This window comes from Chelmon rostratus, chromosome 17 (genome assembly GCF_017976325.1).
Source record: "Chelmon rostratus isolate fCheRos1 chromosome 17, fCheRos1.pri, whole genome shotgun sequence".
Classification (NCBI taxonomy): Eukaryota; Metazoa; Chordata; class Actinopteri; order Chaetodontiformes; family Chaetodontidae; genus Chelmon; species Chelmon rostratus.
In genome coordinates this window covers 16,170,465-16,191,397 of record NC_055674.1, presented here as the reverse complement: position 1 = coordinate 16,191,397, position 20,933 = coordinate 16,170,465, and the positions used below count along the sequence as shown (strand labels likewise).

At 43.2% G+C, this 20,933-nt stretch overlaps 4 protein-coding genes across 6 annotated transcripts in view; 2 read left to right on the top strand and 2 right to left on the bottom strand.

The window, feature by feature from the left end:
* usp7 (ubiquitin specific peptidase 7 (herpes virus-associated)) overlaps positions 1–1,113 on the bottom strand; it is a 30,893-nt gene extending 29,780 nt beyond the window's left edge. For all 3 annotated transcript variants that reach the window (XM_041956594.1, XM_041956595.1, XM_041956596.1), the window contains exon 1: positions 154–1,113. In XM_041956594.1, the coding sequence (XP_041812528.1) occupies positions 154–244 (91 nt within the window). In that variant the 5' untranslated portion in view covers positions 245–1,113. The remainder of the gene's footprint in view (positions 1–153) is intronic.
* A 2,150-nt stretch (positions 1,114–3,263) lies between these two features.
* c17h16orf72 (chromosome 17 C16orf72 homolog) lies at positions 3,264–10,697 on the top strand. The gene is made up of 5 exons (XM_041957463.1): positions 3,264–3,656; positions 4,774–4,854; positions 5,472–5,539; positions 5,747–5,957; positions 7,895–10,697. Exons 1-5 carry the CDS (start codon positions 3,461–3,463, stop codon positions 8,206–8,208), a joined length of 870 nt encoding a protein of 289 aa, XP_041813397.1. The 5' UTR covers positions 3,264–3,460; the 3' UTR covers positions 8,209–10,697.
* Positions 10,698–11,842: 1,145 nt separating this feature from the next.
* dctn5 (dynactin 5) lies at positions 11,843–16,268 on the bottom strand. The gene is made up of 6 exons (XM_041956963.1): positions 16,110–16,268; positions 15,861–15,929; positions 15,656–15,774; positions 14,323–14,434; positions 13,724–13,826; positions 11,843–13,621 (listed from the first exon to the last, which is right to left on the bottom strand). The coding sequence occupies exons 1-6, from the start codon at positions 16,155–16,157 to the stop codon at positions 13,524–13,526; spliced, it is 549 nt and encodes a 182-aa protein (XP_041812897.1). The 5' UTR covers positions 16,158–16,268; the 3' UTR covers positions 11,843–13,523.
* Positions 16,269–16,736: 468 nt separating this feature from the next.
* ndufab1b (NADH:ubiquinone oxidoreductase subunit AB1b) lies at positions 16,737–20,933 on the top strand. The gene is made up of 5 exons (XM_041957381.1): positions 16,737–16,932; positions 18,446–18,565; positions 18,913–19,000; positions 20,426–20,541; positions 20,657–20,933. The coding sequence occupies exons 1-4, from the start codon at positions 16,762–16,764 to the stop codon at positions 20,515–20,517; spliced, it is 471 nt and encodes a 156-aa protein (XP_041813315.1). The 5' UTR covers positions 16,737–16,761; the 3' UTR covers positions 20,518–20,541; positions 20,657–20,933.

Here is a 20,933-nt window from a genome sequence, read left to right as displayed (position 1 = left end):
CTATCCTAGCTAGCTCCGGCCCTTCGTGTTTACGGTACAGTTAAGCCCAGCTTGCACAATTAAAACTTTACGCATTTCTCGTGCAGCTGCTAAATTCAGATAAGGAAAAATGTTGTGAAGTGCCCGTTCACCCTGCAAGGGACCATTGCTTACCTTCCATCTCCATGTCCTCTGGTTCGCTGAGCTGCTGCTCGCCGGCTTTCTGTTGCTGCTGCTGCTGCGTGTGGTGATGGTGGTGGTTCATGTTGGCAGCTGTTGTTGTTATGGTCGTGATGCGGGGTTCCCTGCTATCTCTGTTACCCTCGACCTTGTCCAGGGTCGGCTCGGCGGGGAGCCGGGTTCTGGACTGCTGGTGAGGTGTGGTAGGATGCGGAGGTGGGGTGGACAGGTCGAGCCTCGGCGGCCGGGCCTGCTCTGTCGCGACCTCGGCCTTGTCCGCTGTCAGCGCCGGGGAGTGAGGAGGGGAGGTCGGCGGGGGAGCGGGTAGAGAAACGCGGACGTATTTGCTCGCTATTCGCCCAATCTCGGCGCCTTTGGTGGGTGCGAGTCGCTTGGCTGACGGCGGGGGGTGGGATGGATGGCCCGGGGCTCCAAGGAGGGAGGCCCGCTGAAATTAGCTAAATCAATCCGGCTTTACCCCGGGAAATGTGGTGTAATAAGACAACGCACAGCACGACCTGCACCTTGAGGAACAAATACCCTGTTTAGAGCTAGCAGTAAGCTACCTGACACTAGGCAGCCAACTGCTGATATAGGTACAACAACAATGAAAACAAAGGCTCATTTGATATAGACACACATTCAACAACTTTGCCTGCGATATCCCCAGTCCGTGTGCTCCTCCGATTGTCCCTCGTCTGGGGGAGAGCGGATGAAAAAGCTATCCATTCAAAGCACTTTCCAATACGGAATAGCGCTAATGTTGATTTGGAAGTTCGCAGAGACGAGAGTTGCCACGGCCCGACATAAACCAATTCCGCCGAACCGCCCCTAACACGATAAACGACCAAACATGGCACCTCGTTGCATTTCTAGCTAAACTCCCGTTTCGTACGAGGAATGTGCCCGGTCATACAACGTTAGCCTGAGCTGTGTGGCTCCCGACCCGCTCCTCCCGTGGTTTGTGATGTGTTGAGTCTGAGGTAAATCTCAAAATGGCGGTCGCGCTCTTCTCTGAAATGTCACATCCGCATGGAGATCCAAACACTGGCCCATCCCCGGCCAGGTTCACATGCATGTTAAACGTCAGGGCTCAGGCATCTGAAACAGGGGGAATAAATGTGGTCACTTAAACAATTATTGCATGAATGGGAATACAGGAAGGACAAAACAGGGCTGGGAACAGGCTACAAGTGACTGCGTGTTGCAGCGGAGCCCCAGTCACTGCTTTACAATGACGGGAACGGCCAAAAAAAAAAAATAAAAAAAAAATCATTGTCTGAATATGGAAACAAGCTAAAGTACTGAAATAAGTAAATAAGTTCACTCGGTTAATTCCATTTGTGGAGCCTCAAAAAATTCCGCCATCAAACTAATTTTTTTTATTGAGCGGTAGTTACGCCTGTGAATTAAAAATATGTATGCAAAACGCTCGGTCTTGTATGAGTAAAATGAGTATGAGTATTCTAGGCCTACCCGCAGCATATAACATACCTTTGAATAACCTAATAATAAACAACAACAAAAAAACATCGTATCCATTAACAGGGGGCATATGGACGTTTTTTTAAATGATCTTAATTTCATTGGAAGTTCATGCTGGCTTTTTAATTCCATGCGGTGTTTTTGCACGATGGGCTGCTTCTGTGGCATCTACTAACGTTATTTATTTTTTTTTTTTCAGTTTACTCATTACTTTTACTTGTCTTTACGAGTGTAATTATTTACAAGCGTATTTAATTGCTATTGTCACGTTTCATAGAAGTGCGATACAGCCTGATCTCGTGATGCTCTTCAAGTTAGTCTGTGTTTACTCCAAACTTTCCAAGGACCTGCTTGCGCTAAGTGGTGTTTTTCCCCGGTGGTGTGTGCAGGGCCCGTTTCGCTGCAAAGTACTGTATTACTCAAGGTTTAATTAAAGTAGGGTGATTTACAGAAAAGACGCCAAAATTGGTCTTACAAAATTGTAGGTACCAATTTACATCAGGCACCTCCAAAATTCCTGAATTATCCATCCACCAAAAATAGCCTGCCACCACAACAAATTGGATGCAGTGTCACTGCACTAAAGCACTATTTCAAGTCTTCCTTTTTATATTTTTTCAAGTGCAGTGCCGCATTTAGCCTCCACACATAAAAAACTAATAAATATTCTAATATTAATAATTGCGGCAATACTAACTGTCATGCAAAACTGTAAATCAATTACAGCAATACTACAATAACTTGCGAAACGTAGGCTACCAACTCATATCATTTAATATTACCATTGTGCTGGACAGCCAACGTCCAATCATGTATTATCCCTTAATCAAGGCAGTGCTCACTCTCTCTCTTAGCTGGTCCGTATCTGCAGTGCTGAAAGCAGACCGTCCGTGACTAAAACTAACCAGCATTCAGATTTTGAGTAAATTGCGTCACCCAGTGGAAACAGTATGAGTACTGCACACGGACTTGGTCTAAGACGGAAGTATACACAGTCCAGCGTTGCAGTTGGGCATTTTGTACTGACTCACTCTCGTTTATCTCGTCTTAGCTTAGGTTTTTCTAATGTTAACCATTGAACCATCTGGATTTTTTTTTCTTTCCAGCCTATCGTATGAATGATCTCATACGAGTCATATGTGGATTTGTTTTGTGTTCATGGGTGTCGTCTAATACTGTCGGGTAGTTCTGTTGTCCAAAGTTAGAAGTTTGTATGATTAGAACAGTCCTTTTCACGCATGTAGATTATGAATTAATTAGAAGGGTGATCAATAAAATTACAGGACATTATAATAATGATGATGCACTTAATTTATGAAGCATTTTTCAAAACATATAATATAAAACCATTTTATACTATTACCGGCTTCGTTTTCTTTATTCTTAAAGCAATTTTAATGGCAAAACTTGCCCTCTCTTGCAAGCTTCAGTAATGGGATGTTTTCAGTAAGGTTCTTTTGTGTCAATACTGTGACCGAAGTGTCGGAAAGCCAATGAAATTCTGAGAAAAGACCTAAAGCCCACCCTGCAGTGCCTGTGTTGCCAATTGCTGTTGACATCTAGTTTGATGGGCGGGATTAAGCGCATAACATGGTAGTCTGCGTTGTATATATGCCGACGTTGGCAACCTGGAAAAATAGTTAGTCAATCTTATCTTCACAGATAGTAGCAAGAGGAAGCAGCGTTATATTGTAGTGCGAAATAGTGAAACGCTAGCAGTATACATGATTTTGTTCACATAATCCTTCATACAGTGTTCAGATATTAATCATTTAACACATTAAGGGCGCATTTTCATCGAATTTTGGTGCATTAAATGGAGGAGAAGAAGGAAGACGGAGACTCGGAGATACAGGAACACGGACCCGAGCACTGGTTCTCAAAATGGGAGCGGCAGTGCTTGGCCGAAGCGGAGCAAAGGGAGCCGAGCGAGGAGGAGGCCGACAACGACCAGGATAAACTGTGGCATCTCTTCCAGAACTCCGCCACTGCCGTGGCACAGTTGTACAAAGGTTCAAGCCAGGGCTTTCTGTTCCTTGTTCGTCAAACGACACTTACATTGCCAGTACACCTTTGGCTTGGTGATTAGCAGCCTGGCTAGTAACCGAGCGTTACTGTGAACTAACGTTAGCGTCAGTATGTGTAGAGTGCTAGCTAGCTAGCAAACTCGCAGCCCACTACTGGGTAACGTTTACAGCTGATTTTGCAATGCTAAATTTAGCTAGCTTGCGTTAGCCAGTGACAAAAATTAGTTATGAACTCGAATCTGATGTTATACACCTGTTTCGATTGTTAAACAACTGTAGTTGGTTTGACAACGTAATTAAAGTATGTTAAGTTAACGTGAATTTCTTTGTCAATAAGCTAGCTTGTTGACGTGAGTTAAACAGTAGCGGATAGCTAACGTAACGTTAGCCAGGCTAGTTACAAAATGGCGATGGTAACAACAATCGTAGCTACGCGACATTCCCAGATGACAGTCTCTTGTGTGCTGTCAGTGTAACCATCTGTTATGCCAGACGCGTGTAGCTACTGAAATGTGCCGTAAAGATACAAAGTTAACAGCACAGACGTGTACACTTGGTTTTAAACGCCCGGTTTGCTGCTGAGTGAGCAGTTTGTTTAGCAACGCGTAGCCAGCGTTATAATCACAAAATGGCGAGGATAGTATTGGTTCGCTATGGAAATAATGGTTTGTCTACAATCTGCTATGGCCGTGGTGTTCTCAGACTTAATAAATTCCTGTCCAAATTGACAGAGCTCGACTTGTGTAGTCTCCATGTTTGGCATGGACGTGTTTGATACGGCTTTGCAACTTAACTGCTGAGAGGGCAGTTAAGTTGGTGTGTCGGTGCTTTCTTGTTTAACAGGCTGTTGCCAAGCTGGCCATCTAGCGCTGGCTGACAGTTATTTTTATGCCAAACCCTGTTCGTTCAAATGTCGATGCAAGACAAAATGGCGAATGAAAATGATCTCCACTTCAACCCCTTAATCACCAAGCTATTGTGCCTCTCAGGTGTTCTGTTGTCCTTTGGTCACATGAATCAAGGGGGCTAATAGTCCGTATTGTCAAAATACAGACTATTGTTAAGTGTAGAACCCAAACATATTTCCCCTTTCCTCCCACAGACAGAGTATGCCATCAGCAGGGCCTCTCACTGTGGGTGCCATTTCAGAACTCTGCCACAGCAGTTACCAACCTCTACAAAGGTATCTAACCACATCCCTCTTCTCTCCCTCCTTGTGCTTTTGATCATGATTTATTGATCTGCCAACTACTACACCTACAGTTGTGTTTCTTCACTCCACCTATATGAAGTTCAGTTTGCAGTCATTGTACTTGTAGATGTAGACGTGTTTTTATTGACAGGTTCATCCAGCAAGTGGTAAACAGACCTGGTCATAATGACTTTTACCAGCTCCATATTGATCAGTCTGTCACAGGGCTTGTAGGGTTTTCTATGTCAGTGAAAGAAGTGTTGCAGTGTTCATTGTTAGGTACAAAACAGACTGAATTTTAGAACTTGTTCACAACAATGTTAAGGATTCATCAGTGAAACAGGTGGTTTGATGTAGGAACAACAAGCTTGTACTGGACTTGACTCTTAATTTTAGCAGTCTACCCCATAAAAATGGGCAAAAGATTCCATGGAAGAAGTGCTAGCGAGTGATCAATAGTTGGCAACTTCTGGGCACAATTTGCTGTTGATTTAAAAGCTGCCATTCATGCAGGTCTCTGCTAAAGGTCTCTGGTACCATTCACAGTTGCTCGGCTTTGGAATACATGATAATGAACACTGATTGTTATTTTTATTATATCATCACAGAGAGTGTGGAGGCACATCAGCGAAGCTTCGATCGGGGCATACAGATAGGCCATCAACGGCGTAATAAGGTGGGTCTTGTTCCTCTTTTACCTTTTGTGAAGCACCTCCAGTCTTAAATTGTGATGATCACACCTCCCTATCATGTGTTTTTGACATTAAGGTGAACCAGGTTACTTTAGGTTTACACAACAGGGGTGTCAGAGGACAAAAAATAAAGCATCAGCATTTGTTTATGAGTTCAGTGATGGATGAATCGTTCTTGTGCTGGACTGCAGGACATGTTGGCCTGGGTGAAAAAGCGTCGGAGAACCATTCGTAGGGAGGATCTCATCAGCTTTCTGTGCGGCAAAGCACCACCACACAGGAGTAGCAGGGCCAACCCCCGGCTGGCCATGGTGGCCCCCAGTCGGGCTAATTCACCAGCTGAGACCGGCTCATCTGTGGAAGCAGACCTCCAGCCCTTCAGAGAGGCCATAGCACTGCATGGTGAGGATACTTACGTTCAAGCCTGGCTCACAGTTTACACACCAGTCGTCGTTCTAGCCATCCAATCAGGAACTTGATGAGTTGACTTGACAGCTACGTTGTTGGATAGAAAATCAGTGGTACTGCTGGCCTTTAAGGCTATTGATGTTTCATATCTGTTCTTGTGTGTGGGCATGCTCACAGACACACACAGTGTGGGTGGGACCTACTGATTCCACAAATGTAATAGATTTAAGGTTCTTTGGCAACATGCTTAGAGTGGTTGTGAGATAATATATTTTATATGTATATGAAATGAGGTGCTTTTTAATTATTGTGTTGTTGTCTGAGCACTGAGCGACACTATGTTCAGTGCATGCATGCGTGTGTCTGCACGTGTATGTGTGTGTCTCTCAGAAAGCACACTTGTCCTTCAGCTGTCGTACTCTGCCACATGTGGTGCAGAGATAAGGGTATGTTGTGCAAAGTATTGGCCAGTAGTGAAAAAGGGTCTCATGTTGTTAGCCCCTCGTGTGTCTGTCTGTGTGTGTGTGTGTGTGAAGAGAGATGTTTTTTAAATTATCTGCATATGCAGATCCAACTGCTTCTATTTGTAATTCATTACAGTATGTTGGCATTTCTGTTGTGCTGTCAGCGCAATTGAATATTCAGAAGTTTATCTGAAGGTTCTCACATTTTAAAGGGGCCATTTTAGGGTGTAGCTGAGGTTGGGGTGGATGATGTTAGGAATTTGGTGGTTTAGGTTACAGACACACAAGTTTGGTCTGTGGCAGGAGGTTTCAGTGTGTCTCCTGTTGGGACCAAAACACCATTTTGATTTACATGGACACATCACATTTCTTTCAACTGTGTCCACGACTTTCTCAGGCCATCGGCATCACAGATTTATGTTCAGTAGCACAAACTTGAAATATTTTTAACAAATCTGTCGCACAAAACAGTTGTGTATTTTCATAGCTTCACCACTCTGGTGAAGACAAGCGTGAGATACTTTTTGTCTGTTGTATTACAAATGAGAAAGTTGCATCATGAGTCCAGTACATACTGTACTTGTCCATTGAGAGAGCATTTTCATTCTTAAAGTTGGGCGAATGGCTTCTTGTGGTTTGAAGTTACACCTGTCACCTAAAGTCACAGGCACTGTTGTGAACAGGAATCTTTTAAATCACTGTTGGAGTTATGTTCAGTCAAAGTTTTGGCATAAAGTGATGACCTGTGTCTTTGTAAGATTGTTGCTTCAAATGCTGTTTTGTGGCAAACATCCAAACGATGGCACTCTGAAGAAGCTTGAACCTGAACCCTGTTCTCTACTCAAATCCAAAATAGAGACAGACACTGAAATAACAGCCTGAGCAGTGACTTTGACAAATGAAGTCCTGTCAAAGAACTGTTTACTTGCTGTGTCCTTCCCCATCACGAGGGAGTGTCTACCCTAGCCACACATTCTACTAGCTCCTAACTGGTTATATCTGGCTACAGAGAGAAAGGTGACATCTTTAAATATGGTATAAAATGAATCCATGCAGGCTTCGACCACTGACATGATAAAGCATTGCCAGTGCCTGTAAAAATTCTCCCTGGGAAGATGCACCACCATCTTTCTGCCCTGGTGTGTCAGTGCCACTTTTATCACTTTCATACAAATATGTTGTTAAGAATTAGATCGATGCATCCCTGATGTGCTTTCTTTTTCTAATTCACTGTTGCTCCACTTAAGAGACAGCATGGCTGTACCTGTAGTCAGTAAATAATGGAGACAGGTGGTTGCAGCTGCAACTTACTGTTGTATCTTGACTTGTTTCTTTTTAGACATTTTTTTTATTCAGGATGTCAAGCTTTTTATGAAGCAGCGTGCTTATCTGTCTTGATTCTCCATGCAGTGATGTCATTTGTCTGTCGGTGCTCCCTCCTCTCTCTCGTATCTCCTTCTTCCACAGGTCTGAGCGGAGCCATGGCGAGCATCAGTGTGCGCTCTGGTGCTCCAGGGTCTCCCACACATGTGAGCGGGAGCAGCAGTAACGGAGGTGGTGCTGGTGGAGGTGGTTCTTCCGGGTCGGGGCCGGTGTGCCGCAGCAGGCGTAATGGGCTCCAAGACGTCGACCTGAACACTTTCATCTCAGAGGAGATGGCACTGCATCTGGACTCTACAGGCTCTGCCTCTGGAGGGGGAGGAACCAGGAAACGAAACTCCACCCAGTGTAGTGATGTCATCACAGACTCCCCTACACACAAACGCAACAGGATGATCTGATCTGCTGCCTGCTTATGTGTGTGAGGAGGGTGGGGGGGGGGCCTTCAAGCCAAGGCTAGGAGAGGGGGATGGATGGGCTTATGTGGGACCGGTGTGCAGACGGACAGACAGACGTTGGGATGCCTGGCTGTGCGAAAGAACCCACGGGGACTGAAGGTCTTAGTTCGGTTGATTCAGATGTTGAATGAATTCTGTTCCTTGTCTCCTTTCCCATCATTATTACTACAATTCACCGAACACTTGATGAGTGTGCGTGTGGGTGACCGGGAGGGCTGAACAACATCACGCACTCCTCGGCCATCGCTGCCCTTGAAAGGAGACAACGAAGGGAGCCACCAACTCATCCTGGGACGCAGACAGTTCTCAAAGTGAAAATGCACTGTGCTGCTCGACAAGTAAAAGCCACTCGATCCTTGACACGTTTGTGCCCTTCCCTCCCTTAACCTCACCCATCCTCACCCACCACCTTAATAAGGAAGTGAGGGCCATGATCAAATCGTCTCACTCAGTGAATCAAGTCGCTCGCCAAATGTCGGACCCGACTCTGTCAGAGACTCACCTCTGTGTCAGACAACCACCACCCGTTCTCTCTGTTACGTCATCATTGCAGTCCTCGGCTGATGTTGCCTGTCAGTGGTGGAGCTAAGTGGTCTGGTAGGAGTACATCTGTGGCATCACCCTGCCTCACCTGCCGCTTGGAACCAGTTACATTTCTCTGGCTGCTAGTTAGACGGCATTTAACCACCAGTAGCAGGCCATTGATGTTTGGACAGTTTGACCTTATTCTCTGCTAACTTCTGTGCTTCAACAGTGGCTTGATTTAGATCAGCCAGTTGCCCTTTCTGTTTTTAGTTCTTCACCCACCAGTGTTAAAATTCTAGGTTTGTTGCCACTGTTTGCAGCAGTGATAGCCAAGTTAATTTTGCGTTCTTTCTCCACCTTGTTTTTTGTTGTTGTTTTTATTGAGGATAATGGAAAGGAAAACTTTATTATTATTTTTTTTGTGTATACAGCTTCTCAGATGGCCCGTTTGCTCACTGCGGCGCCCTCTCCCCCTTTACCCTAGTCTTATTATGAAAGCAGCTGCTGTTTTATGTGACCTTGTGATTATTCTGATGAGTTGCAATAAGGATTTTTGCACTTAGCTTTCACCTCTAACTCATGCAAACAAATCGGCTCTTCCATTGTATCCCAGTTGTAGCCTTGTCCAACCTAAAAAGGCCCACTTGTGGTCGGTCCACACATTACTTACCGGTTGGTGCTTAGAAACCATAAATACTTTGTCTGAGTAGAAATGGAGCTCTCACGCACACCGCTGGTTCCAACAACCTCTTGAGTGTTGATCAAGCGGTGGAGCGTTACTGCGCATGAGCTCTGCTTGTATTCAGAGTCCTTCCCCGTCTGACAAATGATTTAACTTATCGGAAGATAATCGGTGCTGTAAAGAGGGTAAGTCACAGAAATGTTCTTACAAAGGTAGCGTTTCTCAACAGAGCCAGCAAACGTGCCAGCCAGTGCACACGAGGCACTGGATAAAATTTGGCCAGAGTGTTGGATCGGGTGTTGGGACACTGTCTGCTTTTCATATAAGGGGTGTGTGCATTAATAAGACGTGGCTGGGTTTGATTTTACGTGGTACAGGATGACGCAACTTGGGGCTTGTTTCATTCTTAAAATGGTCGTTGCCTTCCATCCTTCGATAAGAGAGTCGAGTAGGAGGCACCGATATCACATGAGTCAGAAATTTGGGTATATTTAGCAGTTGAAGTAATGTAACTGGTACTGATTTTTCAGTCTTAATGAGAGATTATTGGAGTTAAAGCTAAACTTGTTTGTCGGTGTAATAAACTCAATTGTTGGAATATGCTTTCATTTAGCATAGGAAGATAACAAAGTGTGAATGATTAAAAAATCTTGAGTTGTGTAGTTATGAAACCCAGTATTTCCAGTAATTCCCTGCTGTAGTAATGATACAGTAAGTTGTGAGTTGGCTGGGATATAAACCCCTCAGCTTCACATGTAATACCCACCGTAGCTGACTTGTGGGATGTCCGTGTTTCCTTCTCCCTTTCCACATTTTTGTTGACTTGTTCACTCCCCCTCACCTTCATGACCTGGAAAGTGGGTTTTCTTTTGTTGTATAAATCATGCCAGTTTTTAACTTCTGTTACATTTTGGTCATGGATTTCATTTGTATGTTATAGGTTTGCTTTTATATTCATACGCAATTACTGGCTTGTCGGTGAAAGAAAAGAACCAGGCTGAGATTCAATAATTCTGTCAAAGTGAATGAAGAGTTCCACATTTAGGAGTTTATCCTTGCATTCAAGTGAAACCACTGAATTTGATAAAATAATTTGATAAAACCTGGTATTGGGAAAGGGAGATTTGATTGGCCTATAGAGAGCCTCTGAAACTGTGAAGGGGGCCCAGCAAGTGCAAAAAAAAAAGTAAAAACGCAAACAACGTCTCAGTCTTGTAAGTTCTGGTTAGCTTCAGCTTTCACAGGGCGGATGAATATGTAACATAGGAAGGAATTGTGTTTCCTGAATAGGAACTTCTCCCTAAACATCCATCACAGTCTGTGGGACCCTGCAGAGTGCTCTTGATGGAACGTGGTGTTCGGGGCGGGCAGGATTGGAGATGGACTGACCTGACAGCCCGTCCACGGGCTCTTCATTAAGTCAGAGGAATGCATTTAGAATATTTTAGTTGTTTTTCTCTCTCCAGACACTTCACTGTTTTGTGTCGAGCACTCCACATTGGCATTAGTAGCATTCATGGCTGAAACCAAATGGTATTTAGTTACAAATGAGTAGTTGTAACTTCCCTGTGTTTCTGTTGCATGACAACGTGTCAGTTAAAGGGAAGATGTGAAGTGTCTGCTGACAGGAAAAATAAACTAGAATTCAGACCATCAAAAGATAGTCGTCCCCCCTCCCCCCAAAAAAAATCTTGACTAAAGAGTTGGCTACGAGCAGGATTGTGCCGTCTTTCCAGTCCCCGCTGCCCAACTTGCAGCATTGACCCCCATTGATTAGCCTGGTTATATTAGAGGGGGGGCTCTTTGTTTTTCTTTTCTTCCCCTGAGCCAGTCACTGGCCTTCATCCACATTGTTTCAAAAGGCTGACTCATGCCACGTGTCTCTGGAGCCAACACTATTATCAGCTGTTTCTTGATACTTATTTGTTTAAAAAGTAATAAATGGCTAATCTATATACTTAACATTAATTGTTGGTATGATATATGTGGTTCACATTGTGAAAGAAATAAAACCATTGAGTTGCAATTGGATGGACTATGTTTCATTAAAAAAAATAAAATGAAGAGTTTTTATTAAGGCGCTTTTAAACATTGATTTGCTCAACTTTGTACTCACAAGTGTTCTTTTAGTAATTAATGTTGTCCATTTTCTATGTTTACCTGCAGCTCTTGAATTTTTGGAAAACAAGTAGGGCAGTTCACATTTGCTCAAGTAGTCAGTTGACAGTTAATAATCAACAAATAAGTAGTTTTTCTTGTCATTCCTTGCTGTGTTTATATGTATAGATGTCTGACATGCTAATAAGAAGCAGTAAGCAGGTGTAATGGAATAGAGAAAACTGATAGTCATGATTTGCCTTTTTGTAGTGTATTTTATTTTTATTGTTTGGTCAAAGAAGAGCCAGAGGTTGAAGATGTCCACATTTCATGAGAAGATGCATAAGCAAGAAAAACCCAACTGACTTGTGTTGCAGTTAAAGGAGCCTGTGAATTTTTAAGAAAAAAAAAAAAAGCCATTTGTCACATTGGCTTTCATCCACGTTACAGGTGAAAGCAAACACCTGAGTGATACATTTGAAACATTGTGGAACTGTCATTGAAGTACGTCTGGGATTTTCAGAGCTCTGGTTTCAGTTTTTGGTGACTTGATTTCTGCGATGAGCTACTGAAAGCTTAGAAATGACATGCTTAGATGGGGATCAACATTTCTCTTCAAATGAGGCTCTGCTGTACGCCACTAGGTGGTGCTAGACGGCAGCAATTGAAACTTGCATGCAAAGTGTCTGCATGGGGTAGTGTGGGAAGGTGTAAATGCAAGATTCAAACTTGAAAAAATGGCTTTGCAGATGTTCACTGTGGAAGGAAATACATCTGTTAGACTTTAAGGATACAAACCATGTGTTTTGGTAGTAACATTTAATGCAAACATAACTTATGTCTACAAGAAAACTCCTCAGGGCATGTTTAAAGGTTCCCTGTGGAACAAACAAAAGTTATGTTTACATCTGGTTTTCTGTTAACAAAACACTGTTTCCTCATGAAACATCTGATTCTTTGAATACAGTTACTACATTAAACAGTTTTGTGTTGTAGAGCACAAGACAGCTGAGCCCAAATGCTGCAGGTTTTCAGTTGTATTTATTGAACTGGTGCACTATTTTAGACTTTTAGATTTGGCTCTGGCTTTTTGTGTGCTCAAAGAAAATGACAAAGGCAAAGCACAGAGGGCTGCACACACAGACATATTCAACTTAACACTGCAGTTGATCACTTGAAACATAAAATATAAATCCAAACAATATTAAATAAGCTTTATGACAAATTACATAAGCCAGTAAAGGAGAAAGCAAACCTTCAACATCAAAAATACAATGATAGAGACTAAGAGAATTTCACAAGTAGTGATTATGAGTGTACTGCTTGGTTGCCTCAATGAACTGTGGACATGAGTAACGCACACGTACAGCCATCATCCTCAAACAACTGCTGTTGCTATTGTTTTGGTCCATGGGTGTTATTTTACAAGCCGTGTTCCCACATTCTTCAAACACCCCCACCGTTTACCTTCCTCTCACAGCTCCTCCACCTCGTCACCTTCACCTGCAGCTGCTGTCAGAGAGCAAAGCCAGCCGCAGCAGAGGTCCTTGAGTTTCTCCACAGCACGCCGACCAGACTATGCCAACATACTACAATAGAAAATCTAAAACTGAGCGCCTGTGGATCAAATTTTTATCTGTGCCCCTTAAAGGCATCTCAGACTAGGTGGGATGGTAAACAAAAGCATGTCTTAGAGGATTTCTGAATTTAAAAGACTTGTCACTGCAATTTGGAGCTGCAAACATACAAAACTGCCTTCTGCAGCTGCATCAGATTTTATTATGATTAGAATCATATAAGGGCTCTTAATATGACCAAATGTTTTTCTCTGGGCAAAGAAACTCTGGGCCTCTGACAGCAAAGGTAGGATCTCAGAGTCTATTTCAGTCTGATGAGGGAGACCTGGAACTGGCTGGAAAGGGTGTGGATCCTGCAGAAGGTTTTGGGGCAGGACTCAGATCTGGCTGAGGGGCAGGAACTTTTGGTAGTAACTCTTAGTTACATCAATCATCAGGTCCTGCGTGCACTCTGGGAGCTCTCCTGAAAACAGACCTGGGACAGAGAAAGATAAACACGGACAAAAGACACAATAGATGAACAGGAAGTGGAGGAGAGAGCTGACAAGCGTGTGTGTGTCTGTGTGGTGTAGCTGACCTGGGCATCCGGAGAAGACGGTAAAAGGCGGCACCACGGTCTCAGGGGGGAGCACGGTGTTGTCTAGGATCTTGCAGCAGTCCTTCAGCACACAGCGACGACCCTGTACACAACACACAAAAGAAAGCAAGAGCAAGTGAAACATCTGCTGCAGAGTCAAATGCTTTAACAGATTCCAAATGTTTTCTCCTTTCTGCTTACTGAACAATGATGAACGGTGGAAACCACACGATTATGCCCGGTTAACTTCTCTGTTAAATTCAGCTTTTTATTTGTGGAATCTATCGAGGTGATGCTCCTGCTGTGGCAGGACTGCTCAACTGCAATATGACATTAAAATACCACTGAACGGGTTTCATTTCACATTCCATCCCAGGTCTGTGTCTGTGCTCAAAGCCGGCACTTTGCTGCTGTGTTCACTTCATCTGAACATGACTACCATGTGACTGTCTGACCACAGGCGAGAGGAGACAGTGCCTCTGTTTATGTCCTCGCTCGCTGAGACAGAGCTTTGTCTCCTTCAGAGTGTTTCCTTTTCATGTTGATCAACCTGGTTTTGTGTGTGTGTGTGTGTGTGTGTGTGTGTTCATCCCACTCACTATGACACAGTTCTTGCCAATGTGGACATAGGAACCAATCTGTGCTGCATTGACCACACAGTCTTCCTCAATGAAGACATGGTCCCCAATGTGTAGCGGGAAGAACGCCACTCTGGAGGAAGACAGTGAGGGTGGGGAAAGAGATGAAGTTCAGGTGCAGCAACGAGAAATTAAGGTCACAAAATAAATCTGTAGTCCTGCCTGTTATTTCTGACGCAAACGCAGCCAGGTGGTGAGAATATTTGCCGCACAGTACTCTGTTGCATACCAGCTGAAACGATTAGGCGACTGATTGGTACGTCACCTGGCAGAAACTCAATCTGCTCTTTCGGAAATCAGTTGTTTCAGTCATTTTCTGAGCAAAAAGGCCAAACTTGGCTTGTTCCAGCTTCTCTGTGAGGATTTACTGCTTTCCTTTGTCTTAAATTAATTAAATAAAATAAATAAATTATGTATTATTAAAATGAATATCTTTAAGTTTCAGACTGTGTTTCAGTTTGGACAAAATATGACATTTGAATGCATCGCTTCTGTCTCTGGGACATTGTGATCAGCAATTTGCAGTGTTAGCTCACATTTTATAGAGAAAATGATGATTAAAAAATAATCAGATGAATCGATAATGGAAAAAAAAAGTTAGTTGCAGCCTTACAATCGTGTATTGATACTGTACTGACACATACATTTATTATAACAATATTGTAACAGACTTTGGAAGTGTCTTCCTGGTCTTAAATGCTTTGTTATATTGAAGTGAATCTTATGAACATATTGATTATTTAAATACAGAATAAATGCCTCTGCCTGCTTGTCCATTCACATTTAGATCATCAATATATTCCCAGTGAATATATCACCTGCCCATAGTTTAAACTGTATGTCAGCACCAACAGTCATACACATTATTGAGTCCAGGGCTAAAACTAAAGATTATTTTTTATTGTCGATTAATCTGTCGATCATTTTCTCATTTAAGTGATTCGTTGTTTGGCCTTTAAGATGTTAGAAAATGGTGAAAAATGTCAATCGGTGTTTCCCAAAGCACACATTGACGTCCTAAAATGTTTTCTTTGTCCACAACCCAAAGATATTCAGTAAGCTGGAATCAAAGACTTTTCAAGATATTTTCTTCAAATATTACTCAAACCAATTAATGGATACTCAAAATAGCTGCCGATTAGTCAAATAGTGACAACTCATCAATGAATCGCTACAGCTCTAATCGAGTAAAGATAAATAAATTAGCACAATATTTATGACACTAAAACGTTTGGTTTTGTCAGAATGGGCTAGCTGTAGCTTCAATGTTAGCTAAAGGAAAAGGACGTTTTACCCTTTGCTGAACTTTTTGAAAGGTGGTCGAATGACGCTCCGGCTCTTCACCACACAGTGTCTGCCCACCCTGACATTAGCCAGGTCGCCTCTGATGATGCAGTCATTCATGACAATAGTCTGAAGCACAGAAGAAACACACACATAATTTAAACCCTGACAGAAAGCTGCAGAATACACTGGCAGGCAGGTGTGTTTCTCCTTACTTTGCCATTGAGGACGATGTTTTGACTCCCACACAGTACTGACTGTCTGCTCACTTTGTTGCCAGAAGCCTGAAATCAAACAATAATTGGTTAATGGTTAATAATTGTGTGCTTCTGCCTTTGTTGTCTAGCTAGACTGAGCACAAACGCTGGTTTCAGTTATCCAACGCACAACGCCCCGATCAGCTTCAGTTAGCCAAATAGCAAGCGACTAGCTAGCTAACAGCGGCTTATAATCAAACACATTACCGTCTCAATGTACTCCGCTTTGTTGTACAGTATTTCAGACAACTCCATGGCTGGAAATTTGGTAAAATGTTAAAGACAGTGGGGACACTTGAGTAACAATAACGCATCTATCTGTTTCAGCTCTCTGCTCTCCGGTCTGCTGTCAGCTCTCACAGCTTCTCTTCTTCTGCGACTCTGATGAATGGATTTTCAGACAGTATGAGCTGTATGTCAAATCATCGATGGTTTTTGTTGCACCAAGCAGACGAAACAGTCATCTGGCAGTTGTTATATTTGAGTTGTATCGTACAACAATTATAAGTGTGTCTGAAGTTTTGAATTATTCTGTTCCTTCAGGTCATTTGGCTTGATCATTATTACTACTCATCAACTCAACTACTCATCCGTAATGTGATTCTGTGATTGATTGGTCTTCCTTGAGCTGATTCCTGGCAGTTTAACACGTTTGTATATCACCATTTATAAAAGCAAATGTTAATATGTGTGTATTTCTTATTGCATATTTAATAAATGACATTTTAGAAAGAATAAATAAATTTTAAAAATCAAAATAAAGTCACAGCCTGTGTTGTGCGCATGCGTACCGCGGAGCCCTTGACCCCGTTTCTTCTTCGCCTTGCACGCTGGGAACCACCAGTCACTTTTCTCCGTCATGGCGGCTCGTGTCCTGCAGCAGTGTGTCCGCTCGCTCGCCCGGCCCTCGCTGAGGCTTTCCTCCGGCAGCCTGGCAGTCAGAGCCGCTGCCGTCCCAGCAGCAGCTATCCACCGACCTCTCTCCTTCGCTGCAGATAGCCGGAGGACGCGGTGGCTCGGACAGAGCCGGGTGAGTCTCCCCGTAACATTGAAGAGTCGTGGCCTAGCGCTCGCTGCTGTGACCTACCGACGCCTTTCAAAACTGTCAGGCAAACCGAGCCTGCTGAAAGTTCATGGTGGCACGCGAGCAGTTTTATTTCACCATGAGTGAAAATCTGTTGGGGTCATATCCCGCCTGAAATCCTTGAAACCCTCTAACGTCCTATTTTTTATTACACAACGGCCATGTTTTGCTTGTCGGATAGCTAGCCAGCTAGCTTGTTAGCAAACTTGGTGAGTTCATTTATGTTGTTACACCTGCAGCCACACGGATGCCTAAACTCAACCTAAGCGTCTTCTCACACAACAAAGCTAATTCTAGCTAAGCAACAGCTAATGATGCTTTGCCGGATAAGTCAGGCGTTTAGAGCTATAAAACATTGATGCGTCGTGTAAGTAGTTTTGTAACGTTATTATGTATGATGTTGTTCGCGTAATTACTGGTTTTGGGGGTGTGAGAAGCAGCTAATTCAATGATACTGTAATGGCATGTTGCCCACATTAAGGGTGATGACAGGTTACAAGTGTCTCTGCATTTTGACAGTCATGTATTAGCTACATATTAGGTACTTATAGCAGGGCAACACAGTTCTATTTATATAGCACATTTAATTAATCAGAAACATAACAGATGAAAGAATGCAAGAAAATCAAAACACCTCCCCACCCAAAGACATTAGTAAAGTCTACACCCCCCCCCCCCCCCCCCCCCCCACACACACACACACACACACACACACACAGGAGCTTATCATAAGCTTTAGAAAATATAGAAGTTTTTCGGTTCGTTTTTGAATGCGGACACAGTAACGCTGGATCTGGATTTAAAGTTTTGGTACAGTTAGAAATCCACCGCCTGATAATCTGCAGCCGGGAGTTGAGCAGGTCAGAAATGTGCCGGGTTTTGCCAGGACAGACACTGTGCTTTTATAAGTAGAGTTTTGAAGTTGGTTTAGTGTTGTATTAGAAGCTAATAAAGTGATGTAAGTTTTGTAGTGGTGTTTTCAGCTGTGCTTGTATGTGTACGGAGGTGAAGCCTTCCTGTTGTTTGTTCGTATTAATCAGTAGAGAGAGTGTTAAAGTAGTGTAGCCTGATTAAGATTAATGCACGAATAAAACAAAAAGTAAAAGTATGTAAAAACCCAGTAAAACCCAGATCCTGCACATTTATACTGACAACAGCTGGTGCTGGTGGGTTGATCATTTATTGTTAATTGATCGGTTGCAACAGGGATTATTTGTCCGTCCTGTGTGCTTGAGATCGTCTTTTTCCTGAATAATTTTTTTACATGCACTCTTCAGCTACAGCTTGTTAACGGTTTGTGCTCCTAACATCACGACCCACAGATGGAAAGTTAGCATAAATCGCTTCAAACTAATTTATGAGCTGGTGTCTCTCTCTGAATGAACGCCACACATTTAATGACCTCTGTGCACCTCATCCTCCCTGCTCCTGACCCTCTCCTCCTCTTCTTCCTCTTCAGATCCCCTCAGTGGGCGTGTTGTGCCGACAGTATGGGGACCTGCCCCCCCTCACCATAGAGAGCATCAAAGACCGCGTCATGTATGTCCTCAAACTCTACGACAAGATCAACCCTGAGAAGGTGAGAGGGAGCGCTAACTAGCAATAACTGTCAGTGTACAATGGACACACTGTGTCTGGTTAACAGGTTGCATGTGGCGTTGTTCCCATATGTGAAGAAAATCCTCTGAAATGTTGACCTGAAACGATCCTTTCACAGGATCATGTAAACGAGACACAGAGTTCTTCTTTGTTGTATGTGACAGGCTGATAACAGTAAAGGCTTGTTTCACTCTGTGCTGTGGAGACAGAATCCAGCTAATGAGAAGAAAGAGTTCAATGAATGCTAGTCCGGATTTGTTTGGAATATCCGTGATTCACGTTCAGATCATGACATTTCTCACGCTGGAGTTATGTTCTGCTCCACAGCTCCAGACGACCTCCCACTTCATGAAAGACCTGGGTCTGGACAGCTTGGACCAGGTGGAGATCATCATGGCCATGGAGGATGAGTTTGGTGAGTGTCTGTCCTCATGCCAACCTGTGCACGTAGCTGCTCGTCTGTCAGGGGTGCACAGCATCACAAACGTAGAGTCATCTGACCAGCAAAGAAGAAATCTTAGTTTTGGAGAAGAGATGCCCAAAGTGATGAGACTTGTTGCAGTCCTCTTGTGCTGTTATGGACCTTATGTAGACAAAAATGTAATATGAAAGGATGCTGTTATGATTTAGTGCAGATGCAGTTGTAGCCTAATTTGTATTTATTCACCAGGGTTGGGAACTGAAAATTTGGTTCCAAATTAAAACAGAGTCCGAAGTGCTAACACTTGGGTACTCATAAAAATGAGGATCTCGCTTCTGCTTATCAGTTCCCAAACAAACAAATTAACCCATTATTATTGCAAACACAGACTACATATCTGCCACAACCGGTCAACGTCACACATGAGCAAACATGGAGCGTCTGTGATTGGCTGAGAGGCAGTAACTAGTGAGGAGGGTGAGCAAACAGAGGTCCGAGGAAAAAAGATGAGAAATGTAATAACGAGATTTTATGGTGCAAATTGAGTTTGCAGGTTATAACACTGTAGGAACTAGAGTGTGTTCAGACTGCAGACAAGTGTATTAGAGTGTGTGTGTGAGTGCGCACTTTGAGTAGTCCATTCATTTGTCGACACAGCAGCTGATATTGTGTAATCAGCCCATGGATGGATAATAAGTTATTTAACTTTATTTGAGTTAATTTGTGGGGACATATGGTAGATCTGTGATTTTGTTCTGGATAAACATGACCACATTGAAGCCACAGCAACAAGAGAGGAAATGGTTATTGATCACTGATATTAGAATACGCTAACTAAATCAAACTAGGGAAATAAGTGTATGAACACAGTGCGCTATCTATAGGCAAAGGTAGAGAAAGCGTTACACAAAATGTAACAACAAAAGCATCAAACATTTGACCTGAGAATCAACAAAAAACAGAATTGATGAGCAGAATCGGAATTGATCAAATTCAAACAATATCCAAACCCTAACGAGTACAATTCAAGATAAAAAAACATGAAACGTGTAATACTTTAACTCCCATGTAATAGCTGGCACTCCACATATGGCCTCATGGTGAGGTCTGTGCAAACAACGAAATGTCGGACCCGAATAACGGCTGGGTTACGAACAAATCACCAAATCCAGTGAACAGAATCAGACAGGCAAGATGCTCCCAGTGATTGATGAAGCCTTGTGGAGGACAGAATGCCCGGTCCAATCAAGCCTTTAGTTGCAGCCTTATATGAGAATTTCTTTATTTTTTAATGAAAACACTTAATCCTTAAATTGAGAAATGGTGGCTATGACCTCTGTGGCGTGTTCGAGTGTAACTTTGAACAGAAAACGAGGGCAGGCGATTACAGGATCTTGTACTCTGTGTGTTTTTGTGCAGGCTTTGAGATCCCTGACGCAGAAGCAGAGAAGCTGATGAGTCCTGAGGAGATTGTACAATATATTGCAGACAAGAAGGACGTTTATGAATAATCTGTTCTATAGCTCACCACACAGGTAGGTCTCTCTGTCCGCCATGTTTTCTCTGCCTCGTCACCATCTCAATCACACACCTGCATTCTGTTATTTCTGTGCTGGTGTGATCACTCATCAGTATGATGTGTTCTTCCAGAGAGGCCGACCCCAGCGTCACCCCACAGGAAGTACTCGTGAAGCAGATGGACACCAAACCATTTCCCACTTCCTCCCGTCAGCTCTTCTGTCCATAGCGGCGTTGTTGGCTGCCGTGTCTTGTGTTTGACTGTATTTAAATGAACATGTGCTTTGGGAGCTTGGAGATAAAACAAAAACGTTAAACAAGGTTATATCACAGATTTTTCTTCTTCCAGCTCCACCCTGTGGTTTCCGATGTATAATTTCTCATGAGTAGATCAATAAAGACACATGCT

Coding starts and splice junctions, on each gene's coding strand:
- dctn5 (XM_041956963.1), bottom strand. CDS start 16,157: ATGGAGTTGTCTGAAATACTGTACAACAAAGCGGAGTACATTGAGACG. Junction 15,930..16,109: donor AAGCGGAGTACATTGAGACG/GTAATGTGTTTG, acceptor GTTTGATTTCAG/GCTTCTGGCAACAAAGTGAG. Junction 14,435..15,655: donor TTCAAAAAGTTCAGCAAAGG/GTAAAACGTCCT, acceptor GTCTTCCTCCAG/AGTGGCGTTCTTCCCGCTAC.
- c17h16orf72 (XM_041957463.1), top strand. CDS start 3,461: ATGGAGGAGAAGAAGGAAGACGGAGACTCGGAGATACAGGAACACGGA. Junction 3,657..4,773: donor CGTGGCACAGTTGTACAAAG/GTTCAAGCCAGG, acceptor TTCCTCCCACAG/ACAGAGTATGCCATCAGCAG. Junction 5,540..5,746: donor GCCATCAACGGCGTAATAAG/GTGGGTCTTGTT, acceptor GCTGGACTGCAG/GACATGTTGGCCTGGGTGAA.
- ndufab1b (XM_041957381.1), top strand. CDS start 16,762: ATGGCGGCTCGTGTCCTGCAGCAGTGTGTCCGCTCGCTCGCCCGGCCC. Junction 16,933..18,445: donor GGTGGCTCGGACAGAGCCGG/GTGAGTCTCCCC, acceptor CTTCCTCTTCAG/ATCCCCTCAGTGGGCGTGTT. Junction 18,566..18,912: donor ACAAGATCAACCCTGAGAAG/GTGAGAGGGAGC, acceptor TCTGCTCCACAG/CTCCAGACGACCTCCCACTT.